Genomic DNA, 24,368 nt, shown 5'->3' with positions numbered 1-24,368 from the left:
TAATGAAAGAGCAGTTCAGATAAGAGCAGGTATGTTGATTGCCTTGGGATGGGCGCCTATGCCAGGGCTGCTTTGCATGCTCCGCTGGCTCTTTGAAGCCTTGAGGCTGGTGCGGATCGCATGCGCACAGGGCAGCGACTAGGCCCCGTTCTTGGCAGGGAGATGGGTGCAGGGTGCCAGCTCAGGAACCCAGCCCTCCAGAGAGAGAGAGAGAGAGAGAGGGGGGGGGGGGGGTTAGACGTAGAGAAAGAATTAGAGAGAAAGGGGATTGAGGGAGAGGGAAAGAGAGTGGGTGAGAGTGGGTGAGAGAATGGGACAGGACTATCCAGGCAGGGAGGGCAGCACTGGTGGGCTGACCCAGGTAGCTGGGCATGTGTCCCAGGGAGCTGATGTCATCCTCATCTAGAGTGGATGTGTATCACATCAGGACTGCGTGCATTTCTAAGTTGGCCTCCATTTACCACTTCAAGTTCAAAGCGTAACGAACCGTTTAGGTACAGGGTGTTAGGTTCAATAGTGATGTGTGCCGAATGTACAGGATTCAGTCTTCAACAGCAGGCTTTTTTGCATGCAGACCATGTTTTTAAATTCAAGTTCCCACACAAACAAGTGGAGAATCATATATCAGTTTAGTTAATTAGCTGCAAGAAACATTTGCTGCTTAGCAGACGTCAATTTGCCCAAAGCGACATGCAAACACTTTTGCCAGCAATGTTGTTAGTGAATGTCAGGCTAGCAGTTCTCACAGGCTTACTGTTCCGAAAATTAATCAAATGTTGTTTATTAGTGTGTGGATTCCATCACAAACACTGATGATTGATATGCATACAGCAATTGGCTGGACATTAAGGCCCCAGACCTGATACCCTTTTGGTGGATGTCAAGGAAACCAGTTTGTGTGTGTTTGTGGTTTTTGGAAGGTGGATCAGAGAGGAGATTATTGGACGATGCAGTGTAAGACACACACACACACACACCGAGAGAGAGAGAGGAGAGGGCGGCGGGGGATCGATAAGTGATGATGTCTGCAGATGTGAGGGGCACTAAGGTCCGATGGTGTGGGACTGGTGTGTGTGTTGTTGGGGGGGGGGGGTAGAACTAGCAAATCATGTCATCTGAGGTTGAAATACAGCTGGAGGGAACAGACACAGGCTCTGGATAGAAGGGCTCTGTTTTCATCTGCCATCCCTTCCCCTATCTGGTATTCTCTGTTAGACGCAAAACAACCCCTTCACAGGCTTTGTCATGGACTATGACTTGGCCAGATAGTTGGATATAAATGTTCCATGTTAAGAAAGCTAAACATTGCATTTTACTTCAAAAAGGCAGGGGAATGCATTTGTTTCAGTTTTGAATCTTAAAGTGAAATATTATTGAATCATGTGAAAAAGGGTGTGTGCCATTGAGTTTCTGCTGCTGTCAGCAGAAAGCAGACAGGAAGTCAATTGAGGGACATTACCTAGATGGTAGAAGGACGATAGTAGGATGTATGAGGTGCATTCAAGGGCAATAAAGAACAGCAAATCTTCCTTTGTTCTCTGGATCAGTCATGTGTCCATACATTATGGGATGTAATAACATCAGGCTCAAAGGTTGGGGTTGTTTTCCGCGCCATATGCAGTAGCTATAATCTTATGTGGCCTGATGTCCATAGTAAGTCGAAAGCTGCAGCAATCCAATGAATCTAATTGCCTTGCGTAATTGATGGTAGTTAAGTTTGCATGATGGTAGTTTGCATCATGACGATTATGTTCATGTTCACTGAAATGACTGAATCCACTATTGTACATGCTCTTTCTTTCTTTCTTTCTGTCTTTTCTTTCTTTTTTTCTGTCTCTCTCTTTCTTTCTCTCTCTCTCTCTCTCTTTCTGTTTCTCTCTCTCTCTGTCTCTCTGTCTAACAAGATGTGATTGTTTCTTTGTATAATCCTTTATGTATGCCTGGTGCAGTAATAGTATGCATGTTTTCAGCTCTGCTGTTAGTTCTCTTGTGTGGGTGGGTGTGTGTATGCATGCTCACAAATACAAATGCTTCAGATGTGTGTATGTGCCTGGTGTTTGTTTACGTGCGTAAACATGGGTGTTCTGTGTGTGTGTGTGTGTGTGTGTGTGTGTGTGTGTGTGTGTGTGTGTGTGTGTGTGTGTGTGTGTGTGTGTGTGTGTGTGTTTCCGTGCTTAATCATTCCTCTTGACCGGTCTCCCACCTCCATGGCCCCTCTGTGTGTGTATGTGTGTTTGTGTGAGAGAGAGTGTGTGTGCGTGTTGCTGACCCATTGCGCTGCCTCTCTCAGTTTGTGTTGCGCTAATCAGGCAGAACTGTGAAATCATGTGCTGAGTGTGCAGCTCCTCTGTGAAGCACCACCCATTAGGGGCCAGCAAACTCGCATCCTCTTGCCCCTCCACTGTTCCCCCTGACCTCTCTACCCCTGAGCCCCTTAGCCTGTCCCTAGATTGCAGGCAAAGGGGAAAGTCTGCAGATTTTTTCCAGTAGCCAGAGCTGACGATATATGGATTTTGTACATCTTGGTGGATACATTATATTTCATGTGAAAAGTTTGGTAGCATTGTTTGTAAATTTTTATTTGAAAGAAATGGTAATTTTCCACCTCTGTTTTGCAGATGATCATTTATCCGCATCAAACGTAGAAAAGGAGAGAAACATCAAAGAAGAGAGTCTCTAAACTCACCGGACACATTACATAATAGGAGTCTTTTAGATCCCTGCAGTTACAGAGAAGGGACTGGCCACGCAAATGCATACCTCCCAAACCTCCCTGGTCAAATAAAAATCTTCCTTGGGTATAGCACCACACATCACACACTCACATACCACACGTCACTACAGTGTCCAATCAATCATGTCCGAGTACAAAGACACCACCAATCGCCACTTGCGTCACAAGCTCCAGAGCCTGGGGCGCCGACTGGATGAGCTGGAGGAGGCCACCAGTAAGCTCCAGAAGGCTGAGGATGAGCTGCTGGACCTCCAGGATAAGATCATCCAGGCTGAGGGCAGCAACTCGTCTCTGCTGGCCGAAGTTGAGACACTGAGGAAACGAGTGCTCAAGATTGAGGGCAAGGATGAGGAGATCCGCAAGGCTGAAGACCTGTGTCGTTCAGTACGGGAGAAGCTGGAGGAGGAGGAGAAGCTGACCAGAGGACTGAGGGTGGAGATTGAACGTCTTCAGGTTGGAAGCTAGCATAGTCCTTGAACATTTACAGTGAGGAGAAAATTTATTTGATACCATGCTAAAGTTGCCTAAAAAGAGGATTATAAAATCATCATTTGACAATTGATCTTAATGCCTTAATTAAAAAAAATAGTAAAAATAAAACCGCCAAGTACACCAATTTTCTTTGTGATTGAAGAGTTAATCTTAAATAAATAAATGTCCTTCCTAAATGCTAGGGGGAAGGAAGTATTTGACCCCCTATGTAACCCTATGGGAATTTAACACATTTACTGGAAAAAGCACCATGCCAATCTCTAGCTATGGTGAAGGGTATGTGATGATGTGGGGCTATTTTAATTCCAACGGCCAAGGGAACTTTATCAGGATGCATAATATCCTGGATCCATGAAATAGCTGGCCTTTAAAAATAAAAATCTGCCTGCCCCTATGTTAACCCTACGTGTTAAATTCCCATAGGGTTGCATAGGGGGTCAAATACTTCCTTCCCTTAGCATTTAAGGAAAACATTTATTTATTTACGATACATTATTCAATCACAAAGAAAACTGGTGTCCTTGGCGGTTTTATTTTTATTAATTTTTTGAATTAAGGCATTATGATCAATTGTCAAATGATGATTTTATATTCCTGTTTTAGCATGGTATCAAATATATATGCCCCTCACTGTATGCTGTACCCTCGTCTTGTGTACCCCCTGCCATAGTTTAGTTAATCTAAGTTAATCTTTAGATTAACCTTTTTAAAGAATTTGTCAGAGTGAATTTTGATCCATACAATTCCCCCTAGTGGGCAGTTTATCTACAACTTCTTTAAACAAATACAGAACACTGGGGATTGTTGAAGTATTAGTCGACTTTTTTAGTTAACTTTACTATGGTAAAGCTCTCTGCTATGCTAGCTTTACTATGCTAAGGTTAATTGCCGTTAGCCCACAGTGATTGTTAACAGTTCTCTTCTGAGTTGAACTGGGTTGGTTAACTGAACTGAACTCCACTCTGTTCTTCCTTTTCCACACAGGCAAGAATGGCTGAGCTGGAAAAGCTTGAAGAAGCTTTTGGGAAGTGCAAGTCTGACTGCACCCAGCTGTGCCTCAGCCTTAATGAGGAGAAGAACCTCAACCGCAAGCTTTCCACCGAGCTGGAGGCCCTTAAGGCTCGCCTGAAAGAGGTAGATGCCTCGGAGGCCCGTCTGGACAAGGCCGAGCAGGCCCTCACTGCTGAGATGGAGAGGCTCAAAGGCCTCACTCAAACATTCTTGAGTGAGAGGAAGAGGCTTCTGGAGAAGCAGAAGGAGGACCGGGAGTTGATCCTCAAGCTTACAGACAAACTTGAGCAACAAAAGAACCGGATAAGCTCAGCAGACTATGGGTGCAGGGATTCTAGGGATCTGCGTATTGAGGATGAATTCTCTACAGGCCTCAGCAGCAAACTTACTAGGAAGAAGAGCCTTGACTACCTGAAGTTCACTGATGATGCCGGGTTGAGAAATAAAACAGAGAATGAGAAGAACAGTCTGGAAGGTCAAGAGGACAACAAGGTCAGGGACTTGAACCAGGAGGTGGAAAAACTGAAGAATCGCCTGAAGCAGTTGGAGCTGGTTGAGGAGGACCTGAAGAACACAGAGTCCAAAAATTCAGAGTTGCTGGAGAAGTTCCAACAGGAGAAGATCCGAAGCCAAACCCTTGCTGAGCAGGTTGAGCTGCTTAAGACGCAAGTCTATGGCAGTGGAGGTGCAGGCAATGGCACAGCTAAGGTCTTGGAGAATGGCAAAGTGGAGAATGAGGACATCAATGTCCGGGCAGGGTTCCGTCAGGAGAAGCCAAAATACAGGAGCGCTGCTGCTGAGCCTTCCAAGTACAAGAGCCGTGATGTCTCCCCACAGCAGAAGAGAGAACCTAAACTGCGGAACAAGGACCTTAGCCAATCAGCAGAAAGTTCTCCCAAGTCCACCAGGAGGGCACTGAGTCCTGCACACAAAAGTAGACGAGCTCCAAAGGTCGGTGCCACCCCTGCCTCTGACAACGGCCTTAAAGAAATGGAGAGATCCGTTCCAGGCACTCAGGCATCAAACAGCGACAGCAAGAAGGCATCTGTTCTCAGCCGTTACCCACCTGCTGCTAATGACCAGAAATCATGGAAGACACAGCAGAAAGCAAGTGATGTTGACTGTAAGAAGAGCCGGGTAGAGAAGTTCTCCAAGTTGTATGGCGGTAGTGACAGTGAGTCCAACAGTTCAGATGTTGTGCCTGTGACTTCCAGTAAGGCTGTGGTTGCGCTTTCAGCCACAAAAGACCCTGACTCTGAGCAGGGGTTTGCAAATCCTTCCCAGGATTCCTCAGCTGTTTTGAGCCTCTCCAAAGCAAATGGCTCCTACACTGCCTACCGGTCCCATGTTTCCCCAGCTGTGGCTAGTGACCATGGATCTGAGGGGCACTCTTCAGCCTCAGAGAGTGAATCCACTGGGTCAAGGCCATCAGTAGGGGACCAGGAGTCTTTATCTGCCACTGCAAGTGGCAGGTCCGCCAACCTGAAGTATCCCAGATACTCTCGGATCCACTCGGATGGGTCCTCGACTAGGAGCTCCTATGAAGAAGAGGGGCACAGGGCTCTGATGGCTGAAGGGGGCTTGCAGGAACCGTCCCACTCACTCTCAGGGATGGAGATCAAGAGGGTCTGCAGTCCTCGGGAATCACTGAGGTCCAAGGCAGTAATCAAACCAGCCATCGTCGAGATAGACCGTAAAGAGGTCATGGGCGGGTCGGGTGGCGGCATGGAATCTCTGTCGTCCAGCGGCAAGCCCAAGATCTCCACCAAACCGGTCCTGACCAGCAAGATGACGAGCAGTATCACCATCTACCCCAATGATCCGAGCTCGTCCCGGACCAGCAGCAGGAGCAGCAGTGTGTGCAGTGAGCCAATAGCAAAAGAGCGCCACACATCTACCAGCAACATCATCATTGGCCCCAGCAGCGAGAACCGTGGCAGCGTGTCCATCCCATATGAAATTTCCATTCCCAAGAGTGACATCACGCTCAGGCCATGCCAGGATGAAGCTGATGACGAAGACAACAGTGTCCCTCCCAGCGTTGTGGAGACTGCCCGTGTGGAGACGCACCTGAGTTCCCGTAACAGCTTCAGCTTGCAGTCTCCGGACTTTATCAATGATGTCGAGTCTGGCTTCGAGAGCAGCAGCAGTAGCAGCACCACGACAGTCACCAGTTGGAGGAGCCATGGTCATAACCACCACCAACACTCCCAGGATGACTGCCTGCCCGAGATGAGGAACGTCACCGTCCGTAGCACCTGGAAGAACCGTGGGGCCCAGTCTGTGGATGAGGTCAGCCGCGTCCCTCGACTGGATGGCTCGGAGGATGAGTCGGAGTCCACCTGGAGGGCGTATCGTGCCACCACGGTATTGGATGGAGAGGAAGCGGTTGCACCACCTCCTCCACATATGGAGGGGCGTGGAGGAAAGCTGAGCCCAGCTGAAGTTTACATGCAGCGGATCACCAGCAGTAGAGATGCCCAGGAGCCAGGGCATCCTCGTGTCAGGGCCACAGCATCATCACCCTCCGACAGTGGGCTGGGGAGGACTGTGCCCCACGAGCCTGTGAGTGCCAAGGAGCGCCAACTCTGGAGCCGAAAGCACTCTACAGTGAGTAGTTCTCTCTTTATACGCACACACACACACACACACACACACACACACACACACACACACACACACACACACAGATTTACCACAGAATAATGGTATTCATGAAATTGTATTGAAGGTTTGTTTAGAACTCCTAATTCATTGATTTGTTCAGTATCATTATTACTGATTATCCAAGTGCTCTTTTTACTCTCGTCTAAGCACTGTTAATCAGGGATAGTGCGGATAAAAATGTGCAGAAATGTATATGACACCGGTATGTCTGATGGATTTCCACAGATGGGAAAGTGGGGACTCTTGGCACCTCTCTGGTAATTGGGGAATATGTTTAACATTTTCATTTTCTTACCACTTGCTGATTCCTGTTGCGTTTTGGGCTGCTTGCCGGAGCCCTCGACGTGTCGCTTGTGCATATTTGACAGCACAAAGATGATTAATGTTTCCATGCCTACATTCATACAGTTTGGTTTACATTGGATGTCCAAGGCTTGTGCTGAAACATTGGATCTGGAGCATGATGGTGGATTGTGCTGAGCAGATAGCAGCCTGTGAGTTATTCCTGTGCACTAAGGGAAAAGAAAATGTGAGTTTGAGGGATGTCTTTGATCTGTTTTTGTTCTAACTGGATACCTGACATCAAGGTTTTTTGTTGTTGTTGTTGTAAAGCTCCCTGCGCATTCTTCAATCCCTCAAGAATAGGGATGAACACATACTGTTAAGTAGTGTTATAGAAGCCCATTTGTCATATAGTTTTTATAGAGGCGTTTGTTAAATGTGAGAAATATTTTTCCTTTTAAAGCCCTAAACATGCTCTTCGTTTTCATACAGCTTCCCTTCCAAGTGTATTGTGCTTAGCTTTGTTTTGCTAGTTGGCAAACAGTATGTCTAGTGTGTGTGTGCATTACTATATCTAATGTGCTGAATAGGAACAGACAGGCACAAATATCCCAGATCTTTAGGGTGGATTTTCCACAATATCAGAGTGATCAGCAATGAACAGCAGTTCTTAGGCCACTGGTGCAGAAGTAAGCACAAAGAGAGGAAAAAAATGAAAGGACGGAAAAAGTAAAGGAGAATGAAAGGAACGGAGGGGAAAGGATGCCTAAACCTTAGAGGAGAGGAGAAAACTGCTCCTTTTTCTCTGTTTTTCCAAATTGAAAAGGACTTTTATGTGGTGTGCCATTGCAGAGGTCTCTTCCCATCATAGGTGACAATAAACGTTATGGTTTATGCTGGCTTTTATGGTAGCCTTTTATTCTTAATCTCTGACCTGAGATGTACTTTGTTTTGAGGTTGTTGCCTATCTCTTTTTTATAGATATAAGAGTAAGACAGACTGCTTTTGTCTTGGGTTAGTTAACCTAGCCATTCTGAATGAAAGGAAAATAGATATAAGCTGGAAAGCCCCAACATTTTCATCTTCTGGAAAGGCTTCACATTAATCCAATATGTGATCATTACATAACTGTATTATAACCAATCACAATGCCACAAGACTACAATAGCTATTGATCATTTCACTATCACTATTATTAATGCTTAACTATATTACTATAATTATTAATAGTGTCCTTAAGGTCATGGCTGAGGCACGATATTTGGTATTTGGTCACAATAAGGGGTTATTTGGTTGAGCAGTTTATTAACTAGAAAATGTAATTCCATGGAAGGAATTACCATTGCATGTAAATGTAAAAAGGTTGCTGTGTAAAACATGATTTTAGTTAAAGGAACACTTCACCGTTCTTTCATATTAAACTACGTTATTCCCTTAACTAAGACGAGTTGATGCATACCTCTCACGTTTCAATGCGTGCACTCACTGGCTCTGGCGTGTGGCGCAACTTTGATAGCACTTAGCTAACCCAATGCATTTATTAGGATCCAAACAGAGATGAAGTTAGAAGCGACCAAACACCTCCATGTTTTCCCTATTAAAATACAGTTACACGAGTAGTCACACGACCAAGTATGGTGAGACAAAAAAAAACGTGGTGCATTTCCAAGCAGGTAAGAGGGATAACTATATTGTGTGGCGCAGTAATATCCTCACTCTTGCACGTTCAGTTTCACTTCAGGGTGAGGATATTACTGCGCAGAGTCTAAGTGCTCCCAATGTTATTCCGCCTAAACAACCAAAACAATTTTTATTGTCATAGGCTTATTATAACGGTGATTGGAATGTTTTATTAAATAGCATTTAAATAACCTCCCTGCTGAAAAAAACAGCAAGAAACCAGCTTAGGCTGGTAGCTGGTTTTAGCTGGTTTTAGCTGGTCTTTGCTGGTCTTTGCCCAAAACACAGTTATTATTGCTGGTCTTTGCTGGTGTAGCTGGTTAGGCCACCAGCTAGACATGCTGGCGTGACCATCTGAGGAAGCTGGTCGTGCTGGTGTGACCAGCCTGTCGTTTGGGATACAACTGGTTTAAGATGGTCATGCTGGTGACCAGCCTGTCAAGCTTGACAAAGATGGTCAAGCTGGTTTTCTAGAATAACCAACATAAGCTGGCGTGGCCAGTAAAAACCAGCAATGTAGACCAGCAACACCAACTAAAATGACCAGCTTAAGGTGGTACGACAATCAAAACCAGCTGAATTACCATCATAAGCTGGGTAAACCAGCTGAAGGTGTGTTTTCGCGAGAGTTTTGCTGGTGTAGCTGGTTAACCATCAAAGGGTGGTCAAATAAGCTGGTTAACAAGCTGGTCAACCAGCAAACCACCTTTAGCTGGTCAGGCTGGTTTTTTCAGCAGGGCTATTTTGGAACACCAGAGTATTATTATATCTATATAATAATATAATAAGATATATAAAAGATATATTAAAAGAGAAAATCCTTAATTTCCTTAAATGTGAAAAATACATTCATCAAATCTACGTTACAAGACCTTTGTATGAGTGTTTGAATGACGTCAAGCGGTTTAGTGGTTTTAGCGTCATTAATCGTTGATTTTGGTCGGAAGAAGAATAATTATCCCGTTAATAAAAAGAACAGGAATAACAGTACATTTGCATTTACATGCAATGTGATAAGAAGAACAGGGATAATAGTACAATGTAATAAATGACAAAGCCAGTATAAGATTTACTTGCTGATATGGTGAAATGAAATGATTCTTAAAATCCATTAGATAGCTTTTAAGGTGGTATGACAGAATAATATGTGATTATTTTTTGGATTTCTTTTGAAGTCTGACCAATCTAGATAATTAATGGCACAATGGCACCTTCTACATAAGGGTATGTTTACCCTGCATACTTCACGTGATATTCAGAGGAATTCAGCCCTTTAATCATGAAATCTCCCAGCATAGCTGACTGGCTCCCCTCGCCCTTAATTTGGACGGACTCATGTCATACCCCACAGATCTGGTGATGGGGAGACATGCACATAATGCCGGCACAAGTGTCATACCTCAGTTCACAATTGCTCACACTGGCCTCTTAATAGAGGCAGCCAGACTGCCCTGAGCAGGATTGGTTAGTACTTGGTGGCTCGGAGTTTGTCATGCCAGTCTCCAATCAAAACAAACAACCTCTCGTTCCTGCGGCAGCTCCGTCCAGCAGTGTGAATGGCTAGAAAAGCAGAACTCATCCAGTCAGCCATGTTAATTACAGCACTGGCCCCCACACTCCAGTCCTGCCTCCAGTCCTGCCTTCAACCCCCTTTATTCCCATAACCCCCCCCCCCCCCCCCCGCCCCCAGAATTCCCCCAATAATTACATTATTTAACTCTCTGCTACTCCTTATCCAGAAGCTTTGAGCCCCATGGTTCTCAAAAACACCCTTAACCCATAACCTCCTTTCCTCCCCCAGCTCACAGTTTCATGAAACAAAATTCCACTAGTGCGTTACAAATTTCCGGGATCGTTGCTTGAGTAAATTCAAGCGTAGCTCCTCCCAAAGGTTAGCACATTCATCTCTCTCAGTGCACACACACACAGGCACACACAGACACACACAGTCACACAAGTGGCAGAAAAGACTCTAAAAGCACAATAACAGCTGTGTGCTGATGAAGTGTCTTTTATGGGGGGGGGGCACAATTTGTCATTGTCCATTTGATATCCAGTCCTACTTGGCTTTCTCACTGTAGTAGCTGGTGGGGTATGACAAAAAATTCAACATTTAATCTACCTCCTGCAACATCTACTTCTGCCCAACACTCTGGAAATCTATTGATATGAACATATCCCCCCAAACACACACACACACACACACACACACACACACACACACACACACACATACACATACGCACGCAGACCCACACACTGTTTGTTTGGTGTCCATGTTGAAATTATTGTAGTTATTGTGGTCATTGCCTATGGTGTCAAGCATTCACCAGAAATAATTAGGGATGCGGAGCATAACATGAACAGATTAATTGCTCACAGTATTGACATATGGGCAGTTGTGACCAGTTACGTGGAAATGTAGTTGACAAGCCATATATCTCTTTTATTTCATAATGTTTGAATGTCCTGCCCTTGATCCCACGACTTCTGTTTCACACATACAGTTAATCTAAATGTATATCTAAAATGTTTTTCAGTCCATGATGCACCCAACTTGACAAGTCTAGACTGCAGACAGGCCATTTTAGCCCCTTCCTCTATGGATACATATTGTTCAAATATGTGCAAATTCATTTTGCCATTGTTTTCCTGATATATGCAAGGTCTTCCCTGAAAAAGGCATTGTCTGGATGGCAGAATAATGTATGTTGCTTAAGACCTGTGTGCATCATTCAGAAATAATAATTGTGACTTGCCAGATGTGCCAGATGCCTTATTGTGAGTGAAGTATATGAAGAATGAGGAAGGCAGACCTATGGGTTATGTTGGTCTAATATAATGTTTTACTGTTCTAAAGATAAAACTTTATGTCTCTCTATGCTATATTAAGCAGATGCATAATGAATTGTGCTCATGGAAGCATTCTTTGAGTCTCTGTATGTCTCCGTGTGCTAATTTAGATTCCAACATATGATGAGTGATCCATTTTGGGGTCACATTGGTATGGTTGGAGTTGAAACCGGGTCAGGTTGGAAAAGGCAACAGCAAACGAGTCCAAACGTGAGTTTTCCTTGGACTGCAAGCCTGCTCATGCTGGTTGGTGGCTGAAAAGGGAAAAGAGAGAGAAAAAGACGCAAAGTTTAGGTATGGAGGCTAGCAGGGATAATTGACTTAATGTGTTCCGTAAAAAGTGTGTTGAATCTATTAAAGTCCTGCCTTGGATAAAGTTTTCGAAAGCATAAATTAAACCCAACCAAGTTGAATTAGTACCCCTTTGAAATGCATTACCTTAGGTGTAGTGGGGACTGTCTAGCTGGAACAGAGTTCTGGCACAGCTTGCCTCTAATGGGGAATTATATTTATAGCCGCTTGAAATGCACAACCTTAGCACAAAAAAGAACAGATGCAGCGTCCGTCCTATGCTTGGAAACATGGTTACAGTTAGCAAGGAGGTGCTCATAAAAATACTATGGGATGGAGGGAGGGTGTTCATTTTGATAGCTGTTGCTAAGGTCAATGGTGCAGATAGTGTTTTAAAAGTGCAGATTAGAAGAATGTGGAGTGGTGTGAGTGGGATAGGCTTGTGGGGGACAGGTAGGGGGTGGGTTATTGATGCGGATGGTTGCGTGGTTAGCTGTATGCATTGGAAAGTGAGGTACAAGGCATAATGGCATAATGGCATAATGACACATCATGCTGGAAGCACTTGAAATGAAAGCACTTATCCTTCACAGCATCCCTTGCAAGCTTTTGTTTCATTTTGTTTCTTTTTCAGAGCAGCAGCAGCTAAAAATACCGACACTCAGCTATCTGCTTGGCGTGTTTTGCTGAATACAAATAAAGTAATGAAATGCCTTTCTTTGACTGGCACAAAAAAGTCAGAACTTGCCTAAAAATAGTGCTGCATGAAAATACTTCATCTCTATCTCTATCTATCTCTCTCTCTCTCTCTCTCTCTCTCTCTCTCTCTCTCTCTCTCTCTCTCTCTCTCTCTCTCTCTCTCTCTCTCTCTCTCTAAATAGCACCAACCGGCTCCACATGTAACAGATGGAACACAACCAGATCTGGTGTTTTCTAGATCAAGCTTCTGAGTGGTGTCATTTGGTATTGTTCTGTGATCGGGTTTTAGCCTAGATGGAGAGTCATTGGGTTTAAACATCCATATTCCCCTCAGGCTTATGAGTAAAATTCAACTTGTATGGTTACATTAGACAATGTAGAGCTGAACTATGTAATTTCTTCTCCAAGAGAGTGGGCTATTGGTTATGTGTGTGTGGGTTCTCCCCTTGGAAATGTTAAAGGAACAGGAAGTTGCCATGTTGGGGCAGGAGTGAGTCTGGTAGCCCATTTCCTGTCCGCCTACCCAACATGCCCAGGGGACCTAGCGCTTCATTATGTGTTATTAGTGTTGATCTGGCTCCGCGCTAACAGCTCTGTCAGTGTGGTGACGCATCCCTATGAGAGGACACTTAGCTGTCCTCCTCCTGTTAGGCATCTCCTCAGCGCTCTCCATTAGACTACTGGGGCAGCCGTGGTGTACTGGTTAGGGCTTCGGGCTTGTAACCGGAGGGTTGGCGGTTCGATCCCCGACCAGTCCACCACGGCCCTTGAGCAAGGTACCTAACCCCTCACTGCTCCCCGAGCGCCGCTGGTTGGGCAGGCAGCTCACTGCTCTGGGTTACTGTGCGTTCACACCGCCGGAGCTTCCAAAGATTCTGGAAGTCATTCATTTTCAATGGAAGCCGGCTTCTCTCAGCTGCCAGCAGCGACCACGTACAGTTAGTGTGTGATTCACCTCACTGTGTGTGTGCTGTGTGTGTTCACTAATTTGGTTAAAGTGGGTTAAATGCAGAGAAGCGAATTTCCCTCACGGGATCAAAAAAGTATATATGTGACCATTCAAAGCGAAATCAGTCGTTTTGCGCATAACGTTATTTTGAGAAAATCAACAATAACAAACTTCCGGGTTAAAATGTTGAATTTCACGTTTTCGCATAATTCGACTGTATACAGTCTACAGTTTCATATCGTGAACGCATTTCACGGAAAAACATACGTTTTGACTGTTAAACCCGGGGAAGATTCAACACATTTGCTGTCATTCCTGTTGTGCACGCGCCGCTGAAAAAGGTGATTTCTCCTCTTCTGGCTAGGGTTGGGTACCTATCACATTTTAACCGATATCGGTACCGGTGCCGGTGCCTGAGGTTCGGTGTCGGTATTCAACGGTAGTTTTTTCGGTACCTTACCCTTACTGAATCTGTAACACCTTGTTTGTATCAACTACAAGTTGCACAAAATCAAAGTTATACATTGAGAATGTTTTTAACACAATACAAACCCCTCTCATTTCTTAAAGGGATATTCCACCATTTTTGGAAATACGCTCATTTTCCACCTCCCCTCGAGCAAAACAATCGATATTTACCTTGTTCCCGTTCATCCAGCCATTCTGTGAGTCTGGCAATACAACTTTTAGCTTCAGCCTAGCATAGATCACTGAATCGGATTAGACCATTAGCTTCTCGCCTGCTAGCTTCATGTTTAAAAGTGACTAAGATTTCTGATAATTTTCCCATTTAAAACGTGTCTCCTCTCAAGTTAGAAAGTGCAATAAGACCAACTGAAAATGAAACCTGGCGTTTTTCTAGGCTGATTTGACATGGAACTACACTCTCATCTGGCGTAATAATCAAGGCAACTTGCAAACGTACCATAGGCGCAGTGATATCGTACGCAGCATCTGAAAATAGTCCCCATAGACATCAAGCAGTAGTAGTGCCAGTAGCTGCAAGTTGCCTTGATTATTACGCCAGATGAGAATGTAGTTCCATGTCAAATCAGCCAAGAAAAACGGCCGGGTTCATTTTCAGTTGGTCTTATTGCACTTTCTAACTTGAGAGGACACACGTTTTAAATGGGAAAATTACCAGAAATATTAGTCACTTTTAAACATGAAGCTAGCAGGCGAGAAGCTAATGGTCTAATCCGATTCAATGATCTATGCTAGGCTGAAGCTAAAAGTTGTATCGCCAGACTCACAGAATGGCTGGATGAACGGGAACAAGGTAAATATCGATTGTTTTGCTCGAGGGAAGGTGGAAAATGAGCGTATTTCCACAAATGGCGGAATATCCCTTTAAGTATGAACATGAACTATGGATGGTGAAAGTTTTTTTAAACAGACTCCATCAAACCCAAACATAATTAGTCCATTGGTTTATATGATGATTTAGCTATTTTAGGCCATGTTCATGAAAAAAGCAATCCATCTTTGTTTTGTGTAATTTAACAGTAGGCTAGCCTAGGTCAGCGGTATATACCAGGCATCATGTTTAATAAGCCGCCCCTTTTTAATGAAAACATAGCCTACTATAGAGTTTACAAATGGTTTAGAAGTTATTCATTTATACATTAATTAATTACAAAATATTTTAAAAGTTCGTTTTTTAACCTCTCCGCCAAAGCCCTCCTAGAAGCAGGTGCGTTCCACAGTTTGGGAATCCCTGGCGGATCCGGGCCAAATACATTTTGCTATAGATTATTATCCACTCCTTACCAGTTCTGTTGTTTAAATTAGGCTATTTCGTTTCAGTCAGTTTCTAACGTGAGTAGTAGGCTGGCGAGTTTGGTCGTTCGGTTATCCTTTGACTAATAAAACATTCCATGCCATCGTGATTTTGAACTTATAGCTCGTCTTGATGCAGCGCATTATTCCACCTTGAAACGCTACACATAGTCTGTCTGTCAGATTAACTGTATGTGTAGGCTAACCAGCAAACTGTTGCGTGGGCCTACAACGTGTATAATCAAATTATAGCATTGCATCGGGGGGAGTGAATCCGTTAAATATGCCGTTTTAATGAGTCATATGGCTCATTCAAAATAACAGAGCAAAGCGAGCGACAGGGAGAAAATAGAAACCTGCCAACAACAAAAGTTCTCTCAAAACATCGCGCTGCTCGCATTGCTTCCTGTCAGGACACTCCAAATGACAGCAATGAAATTAAACGAATTGTATCGTTAATGTTTGCTCGCATCGCGGTTAGGACATAGTTTCTATTTTTAAGGACCATCTCTTATCTGCTGACTGCTTGGAGCAGCGAAGCAAAAGCTAAGGCTACGGTCAATATCCTTAGAGCAACTGTTGTCACGACAAATACAGCGCGAATTTGGCAAATAGCCTAGATATTATTAACGCTGTTAAGACATCATTATCATCTAGCCATGATACATTTCAATAGCATTCAAACATTTGTCTGTGACATATGCTTTGAACTATTTAAAGTCCTGTTTCACCGTTTTGAATGGATTCAGCTCACTCGCGATTCAGAAGATGGGTGCATTTTATTGCACTCCTCAACTCTCAGTTCTATTTTAAGTTCTTACCAGGGATAGGCCTACTATTTTGATTAATTTATGCTTGCTCTTGGTGCAATACATGCAGGCTTAAATGGTGCATATTAAGTTAGCCTATTCACTTTCGTTTTTGAGACCGACATAACTACACTCAGACATGACGTCAGATGGCGCACTCCGCTCCTGATGCACATGAAAGTACCGAAATTTAGCACCATTCAATTTCACGTGAAGCAATACCCGGTAATACCGACGTGATTCGGTCGGTACCGGTAAAAGTACAGGGGTCGGTACCCAACCCTACTTCTGGCATATCGTGACAGGAGAACCATGTCAACTTTGGATGCGGTTATCTTAGCGACAGTTTGTGTAATACCCTTGATATACATATCGTTGGAAAGCTTAGTTTATGGCCGTTCACGTGAGCACAATAACTTAATTTAATAAAATTTACCGAAACGACTGGTTCCGCTTTACAGGGTCACATATTCTATTCATTCTTTCTATTCTATTCTACTGGGAGTCTCTTCACTGGGTCTGTGTGTATGGGATAAACCCTGAGATGAGCTCCTATCCTCAAACCATTTTCTGCAGTTTATTTTGTATTCTTTTTTGTCTCATCAGGCTACAGATGAGGGTGAACCACAGGCAAATCTGTGGAGAAGGCCATCGCCCTCAAGCCTTGACCCTTATGACCGGTCATCCAAGACAGACAGCGGCAGCAGCGGCAGAACTACAATGTCCAGCAGGAGTGTGGTGGGTCGTACTCCAGACCGAAGCAGGCCTTGGACCAACCGACACTTGGACAACTGACCCCACGGAGGCCGCCTCCTTCGCTCCGTCGAGGCACTCAGCCGGTAAGCCAACACCAGGGCCCGAAAAAATGGCATGCGTCAGCACACAGACGCCTCCGTTAGCAGTGCTCCTCAAGCCTGGAAGCCTGAGCTGACAGAATCATGGCTCAGCTTGCTGCAGAGTCTGGTGTGCCAGCAACCATCAAACGCAATCCTTTGGTCGTGGCTCTTTTTTTAGGTTTTAAAATAAGTGTTGTCGAGTCCCACAGGCTCCTGCCCACTATTCTGATCATAATTAAGGAAAAGTGAGTTTAATTATCCGTACAGACATCAAACCACCGCAGAGCAAGTTCCTTACTATCGTTCTCTCTCCCTCTTCCCTCCTCTCCTTCTCTCCTTCCCTCTCTTTTCTTCTTTCTCTGTCTGTATTTCTCTATATTTCGCCCTGGATCTTTCTCCCTTTGCATCTCTCTATCTTGCTTACTCTTTGTCTCACTCTGTCTCCATGTCTGGCTTTTTCTGACTATTCTACTTTTGTTTGCCTTTTTCTTTCTCTATCTCAAAACAGGCCCTTATATGCTGGGAGTGAACCTCAAATGCACCATTTGGAAAACATCAATGGCTCTCTTCAACAACAACAACAACAACAACAACAAAAACACTTACACACTTCCCTCGGCTTTATTTTCAGAGGCAAAAGCTCTTGCTTTAAGTGTCTTGTGAGTGTTTGATCGGCTTCAGTACCCCCTCCACACACGCGCCTATATAACAGCCTCTGAGTGCAACCACCTAAAAATGGACATCAGCCAACTATACAGCTCCCCGAAGAGGATGGATATATGTAACTCCTCACATCTGACATGGGAGGGAAGGTGTGTGTGTGTGTGTGTGTGTGTGTGTGTGTGTGTGTGTGTGTGTGTGTGTGTGTGTGTGTGTGTGTGTGTGTGTGTGTGTGTGTGTGTGTGTGTGTGTGTCTGTGCATCTGTGTGTGAGAGAGAGTGAGTGTATATGAACCAGGCAGAAGTGACAACTGAGAGAGTTTAGGATTCTGGGATTGGCCCCCGCCTGAGGGATGATGAACATTGCTGACCTCACACTAGACTTGAGGTGAGAGCTGATTGACAGTGATGGACTCTTGACAACAATGCTGTGGATGATCCTACCAGGCCATCAAATGGATTGTGCTCATTAAGGGGACACTCAAGTCTTTTTTCTATGTTTTTTTAATCATGCCTCACAGCCCACATTAATCCACATCCATTGTCAGTTTTGTTTATTTTGTTTAGCTGTATATCCTCAGTTGGGTGGAATGGGCACCTCTGGGTAGTTTCTTTTTTTTTTGTTCGGCCCTAAAATGTCACTTAGCCCCAGCACGCATCCAAATGCACAGAGGATTTGTTAATCTCCGTCTGGGGGCTAACTCTACATCCGTGGCCAATGCAAGCAGCACATCTGCCTGGGTTTTCCTGCTCTTAATTACTATGATGACACATAAAACCATAAACCCCAACGCATCTCAGTTTGAAGCAAAATTGGGGAAAGTCAAATGAAACTGAAAGGTTTGCCTTTAATTTCACCAGCCGTTTTCATGTTTGGTAAGTCACCGTGTTATACAAATTAAAAGCACCATATTTCCATGGCAAGGAAAGTGCTGGCATTTCCATGATCTCTAATTAGGCTCTTAAGTTGAGCACTGCATTGGTGATGGAGCAGAAAAGACCTTGATATCCTGTAAGCGTGCAGATGGATAGTGATGTGGCAAGTCTGAGAGGGCATGGGGTTTGTTCCATCACTCAGCTATGGATGTGTTATATCCGCATTCATCCCTGTTAAAGGCTCACGGGCTGTAGACTTGTTCTTTTTTTGAAAATGTTTCAGTCATTCTTTCTTTGGTTATATCTCCAAATGACTGTAGACATCTAATACATGCTTTTCTCCTATCATCACACTCTCTCTCTCTACAAATCTCAGACAAATACTGAGATTGAAAATGAAAAAAAATGAAAAAAAAACAAGAAAGAAGCCACTGGCTGTGTGTTGGAGACTATTCCTTTAGCTGATCTCTGTAGAGGAGGAAGAGGGGGAGTGATCATCGGCACTCCTCACAATCTCTCCAGTTTCCAAAAGGACATATCCATCTTCTCTTCTCCTTCCCTCTACTCCTCTTTGACCACCAGTGAAGCTGCCTCCACAGCATGCACCTCTTCACCACCAGAAGAGGTCTACAGTCCCTTCCTGATAGTGCTTTGAGGATGGGTGTCTCCACTCCACCAAGACTTCAATAGCGGAGACTGGAGGTTGGAGGCTGTGCCATGGCCAGTGCTTATAGGTGCTGCCGCTCAACTTGAACTGGATGTATTTGTTTTGTTGTTTTTATTTGTTTTTCTCCTCTCGCAAACTTTGCACAGACAACCGAGAGTGGACTTCCCCCCCAATCAGATGGCTCATTATCCCCACAGGGGGTGTGGCGGGCCACAGGAAGGAAGTCCAAGTTTGGGTGGAGACTGAGTCAGTGCAGATGTGACTGGGTTCGCAGCGCGAATCGACAAGTATCTAATTTTTTTTATTTTTTATTGTTTCCTCTGTATCTCTGTTGTTGTTGTTTATGCTTCCATTTGATCCATTAGTCTCTCACAGGGCTGTGGTACCTCGTATGTGGAGATGGTGTTGAGATTGGATATTTGACATGGGTTTGACACAAATGCAAGATTCTTAACAGTATGGTCAGTTGCTGCCAAAAGGTTGAACAAATGAGCAGTTACTGCAGGCCATCAGACAGGACAGTCACTCTGGACAGACCTCACATCAGGGATGTAGAGGTGTGTGTGTGTGTGTGTGTGCGTGTGTGTGTGTGTGTGTGTGTGTGTGTGTGTGTGTACTCGTTTAGCTGCATTTAACCTGTCAACAACCTTTTTTTCTTTCTTCTTTGTTATCTCTGATGTTATGCCGATGTAGAGAAGTTTGAGATTGATGGTATGAACCCCAGGCCACTAGGTGTGTGTGTGTGTCATAGAGAGTACATCCCAAACACAGGTGCCCTTTTAGTTTGTTAAATGTGTTCCGGCGAACATATCAGGTGTCAGCCTATTTCAGACTAGCAGGTAGCCAGGCTCCATCCACTGCATGGATGAAACACACACACACACACACACACACAGTCCTGGTCCCTCTTTTAGAAATGTTCACCCTGCTCCTCACAGCATTCCAGTTTAATTCCTTGCAGCGTTTCCAGTTTAAACTGGGTCCTGTCCCCTCAACCTGTCGCTAAATATACACCGTACCCCCCACCCCACCCAATACCACCCACCCACCCTTGTGTCATCTGGCACAGTTAGCACAGGGAGAGGATGGGGCAGCACAACCTTAGAAGAAAACAATACATTTTTGGTTTGAATATAGGATAATCTCTTCTTGTTTTTCATTGATCTACTTTTCAATATTATTCCAGTACTGCTGGATTTTGGAAGTGCCTGTTTTAGCCCTGGTCAGATTGAAGAGTGTTGACCCTGTATAGATGTATAGACTGTGTGCATTGTTGGACACTTTCTTGAGCCTGCCAGAGTGGGTAGCATTACCCTAAGCCAGCCCTCCTCAGCAAAATGCAGTCATTCAAGAAATGTGCTCCTACACTTCCACCCCCGCATAAGCCTCACTGCCAAAGTTGCTTTTCTATTCCTATTCAGACCGTGTGGTGTTGCTGTCTGTCTGCCCTTGTGGTTCTCTGCACATTGAACCAGCAGTAGTCAGGCACTCCCCCAAGTCTCACACCCCCAGACTCTATTAGCATTCTACTCTCATGTGTCACACCACCCCATCATCATCACCACTACCACCAAAATACCCCTCCCCCTCCCAAATACCCACAATGACCTAGGCTGGCCTAGCTGCTCCTGCAAATGGGCTGGCTTAGACCTGGGCCAGGTTTGGGGCTTGACACACCCCCTGCCTACCCTCCAATGGGTGGCTGGCTGTTGAGGGCCAATCCTGTTCTTATTTTGATTAGTGTTTTCCCCCGGAGATCTTTTGAGGGTCTAAATACAGGAGGAGGCTGGACAGTTTGGCAGGTGTATCCACCCCAGGCAATGGGGGCAGTTTGGCAGCCTTGAGGGTACAGTGACTGCAGGGGGTGCAGCTTAACAGCTGCTTCCAACCTCAAACCAGGCTGCAGAGAGAGAGCTGAACTGAGCATCCAGTGCTACCGGCCTCTGGTTGTTGGAATTTGCTTGCTCTCCCTCCCTCTGTCTCAGTTTTCCTGTTTCCTTCTTTCTGTTTGTCTTTCTTTCTCTCTCTCTCTCTCTCTCCCTCTCTCTCTCTCCCCCTCTCTCCCTCCCTCCCTCTGCCAAGTGGGCCTAACTGCAGTGGCTATACATTAATATGGCATTTAATGCACAGCTTCCTGAACCTGAATTGTCTGCTCAGAGAGGACCGAGAAAGCATGCACACACACACAAACACACACACACACACACACACACACACACAGATGCATGCATGCATGGCCGGCAGCAAGCCTCCAGTCTGTATCTTGCTGACCCCAGAGCAGCCTTTAATTCCCTCCGCCTGCTGCATGTGCCCTCAGGTGGGGGAGTAGCATTGACATGCCACCAGGCTCCCCAGAAGTGTGCAACTATTGGAAACTGTAGTTTTAACGTGTTCCAAGATTCCTCTTAGCCAAATGGCTTAAAAAATGGTGCCTTCATAAAGGTTGTGTGTGTGTGTGTGTGTGTGTGTGCCAGAGAGAAACTGGCTGCTTTCACTTCACCTCTCTCCCCCAAATAAACACACATTCACAAACATGTATACGCATGTACACACGCTCACATTTTTAACCCCCTCCCCCACACACACACATACACATACTTAAGCAGTTATCCTGTCATCACCTAACCACACCACACTGTGCTGTTGCAGAGACACACCCACCAATATACCCCCCCCCCCCCTTCCCATATATATCCAGTGCTGCAGCAGGTTGCAGAGGACTTTCCAAGAACACAACCTGCAAGGGCTGACCAAATGCTCCTCTGTTTTAGTGTGCAACAGTTGTGCTTGTTTGCTGATTCTCATCATCTACTGAAGCCATTTCAGCTACCAGTGCAAGTCCTTTACAGCCCTGTAGGTTCTCCAGGGATAGCATTTCAAACTCGTCTTTTTTTGTTTGTGTTATTCTCCTGATTCTCTCTCTCTCTCTCACTCTCTCTCTCTCTCTCACACACTCTCTCTCTCTCACTCACACACACACACACACACACACACACACACACACACACACACAAACACCGTCTTTTAGAAATGAATCTTGAATGTAGGCAACTTAGCAGCAAACAGGCACCGTTGTCCTATGCTCACACCCTGAATTGATGAATTGGCATGTGTCCTCAATGGCAGCCATTAGAAAGGATGTGCCATGGTGTCAGTGGACCTCAGGGCCACTATTCTGCACTTAACCAGCACTTAAAAGACCCGTTCAAAATAAAGCCCCTTTTATTTCTCTATCTTAACATGTTGTTTCTCTCTCTCACATATCTTTTGCATTTGTTGTAGAAGTATATATTACACATTTGTTCCTATTTACTGAATGTATGGCCATCTGAGATATGTGTGTATATAGTATGTGTATTTGTTTTGCACTGGCCAAAAGGAAATTCATTAAATTGCTTGGAGCAATTGCAGGACAGTTCCCTGAGGGTAGTTGTGGATTTGTTAAGTTTGTTGTACAGACGACAAAAGTGCTATTTTTGTTTAAATTGTCATCGTTTCTTTAAAGCACGGTGCTTTGATTTGACCCGTGCCTCTACCTTCTAATATTTGTGCCAAAATCATTCCAGAATATATCCAGTTTACAGTTTAACAGGTCTGTTCAGTTGTGTTGGAATAAAGGGTAAATATTTGATTTTGTCTTTCATTTAGTAAACTTAACTTGTCCATCGTTGTGTGACGATGTACATTTTTTTTTAAATGAAAAAGATGTCTTATTTTGGAACATGTATTGGAGAAGTTTTATTTAAAAGAAAATCATGTAATTTTGTAAAATGGGCCTACTTTGATATTTTGAGTGAGTTTAGTTTCCCTTTTTAATGTTAAGATTGTTATTTTTGTCATTCTCTTTAATACACTCCTGGAGAGTAATTCTTGAATGCATGGGATCTCTCAAACCCTGCGGGTGTGTTTTGGACTGTGCTTAGACCAGATAGAATGTGTTAGAGATCTGAATGTGAGAGTAAGATCAATCGGATGGATGGATGTGATGGATCAGTCAACTGAATGAACAGTGTTATTGGAAGTTACTTTCCTAGTATTGGTTGTCTCATCATCTGTTCTAGGGAGCGTCTCCTGAAAGTTTCGTTGTGCAACTAGCATCATTACAGGTCCATCATGTTATCTGGACTGTCTCTTTGTTTGCCCGGTGATACGCTGATGCTTTGTGGAGATGCGCCCCCATGCAGGAGCTGCTCTGTGTTCTTGCTCATTCTGGGTCTCCCTGCCCACCCTACCAGTCCATCCAGCCCCCTGGGTTGGCTCACAACATACTGTGTGCAAGAGTGCTGCCAAAGAAAGTCAGGTCTCACATACACGCACACACACACACAAACACACACACAACAAACAAACAAACAAACACACACACCACATCTCACCCATGCATTCTGGACACAAGGAAAAACAGCCCTGTACAACCTAATAAGGGAGTTTGACATGAACATAGGGTATGTGGTTTGTATTTTTTATTAAAGCAGTGTTTGTAAAATGGATAAACCCACAACAGTCTCCATGGGGGTGGGGGTGGGCTATGACAATGAGGATAAAACTGCAATCTGAACAAATTGGCGAGCATATTGTTGCTTAGTGCTTCTCTGTATATCAGCAATAGAGGGTCGCTAGTGTGACCCGCTTCTCTGTTCTGGTAATTCTTTGTGCATGTATAATCTTACCATGAGCTGCATGTAGGACTCTAAGCTCCCCCGCTGTACAGGAGACTATGTATTCCAGTTCAATAAAAAGCAACCTATTTGTAACAGACCTGCTTCAAATGTTGTTAATGTTTTGTGTATTTTGGCTTGTTTACAGTTTTAAACTCAAACATTTTTGATTTTCTATCCTGGGGAGTTGAAGGGGGAAGGAACAGAAGGCGATCCAGACATGAATTGTAAGGCCCATTTGACCAGCACATTCTGAAAAAAAGGGAGGCTTGTTTTATCTGGTACATTTCAAATGTAGTGGTTATTTTCATGAAATGGATGTGCTTCCCAGTATATTGCAGGCTTGATTTGTGGGCGCGACCACAGCAGATCCAAAATGGCAGCCTGGAGGAGAGTCTGGGGTGGCGTTGGGCCAAGCCAGTCTGG

The 24,368-nt window shown here is 44.5% G+C and overlaps 1 protein-coding gene across 2 annotated transcripts in view; it reads left to right on the top strand.

The window, feature by feature from the left end:
- luzp1 (leucine zipper protein 1) overlaps nt 1-24,040 on the top strand; it is a 59,138-nt gene extending 35,098 nt beyond the window's left edge. For both annotated transcript variants that reach the window (XM_062522670.1, XM_062522671.1), the window contains exons 3-6: nt 2,619-3,187; nt 4,211-6,847; nt 16,853-17,085; nt 17,591-24,040. In XM_062522670.1, the coding sequence (XP_062378654.1) occupies nt 2,858-3,187; nt 4,211-6,847; nt 16,853-17,041 (3,156 nt within the window). In that variant the 5' untranslated portion in view covers nt 2,619-2,857 and the 3' untranslated portion in view covers nt 17,042-17,085; nt 17,591-24,040. The remainder of the gene's footprint in view (nt 1-2,618; nt 3,188-4,210; nt 6,848-16,852; nt 17,086-17,590) is intronic.
- Nucleotides 24,041-24,368: the final 328 nt, after the last annotated feature.

Source organism: Sardina pilchardus, chromosome 20, assembly GCF_963854185.1.
Source record: "Sardina pilchardus chromosome 20, fSarPil1.1, whole genome shotgun sequence".
Taxonomy (NCBI): domain Eukaryota; kingdom Metazoa; phylum Chordata; class Actinopteri; order Clupeiformes; family Clupeidae; genus Sardina; species Sardina pilchardus.
The sequence above is the reverse complement of the archived record's forward strand: the minus strand, read 5'-3'. Positions and strand labels throughout refer to the sequence as shown.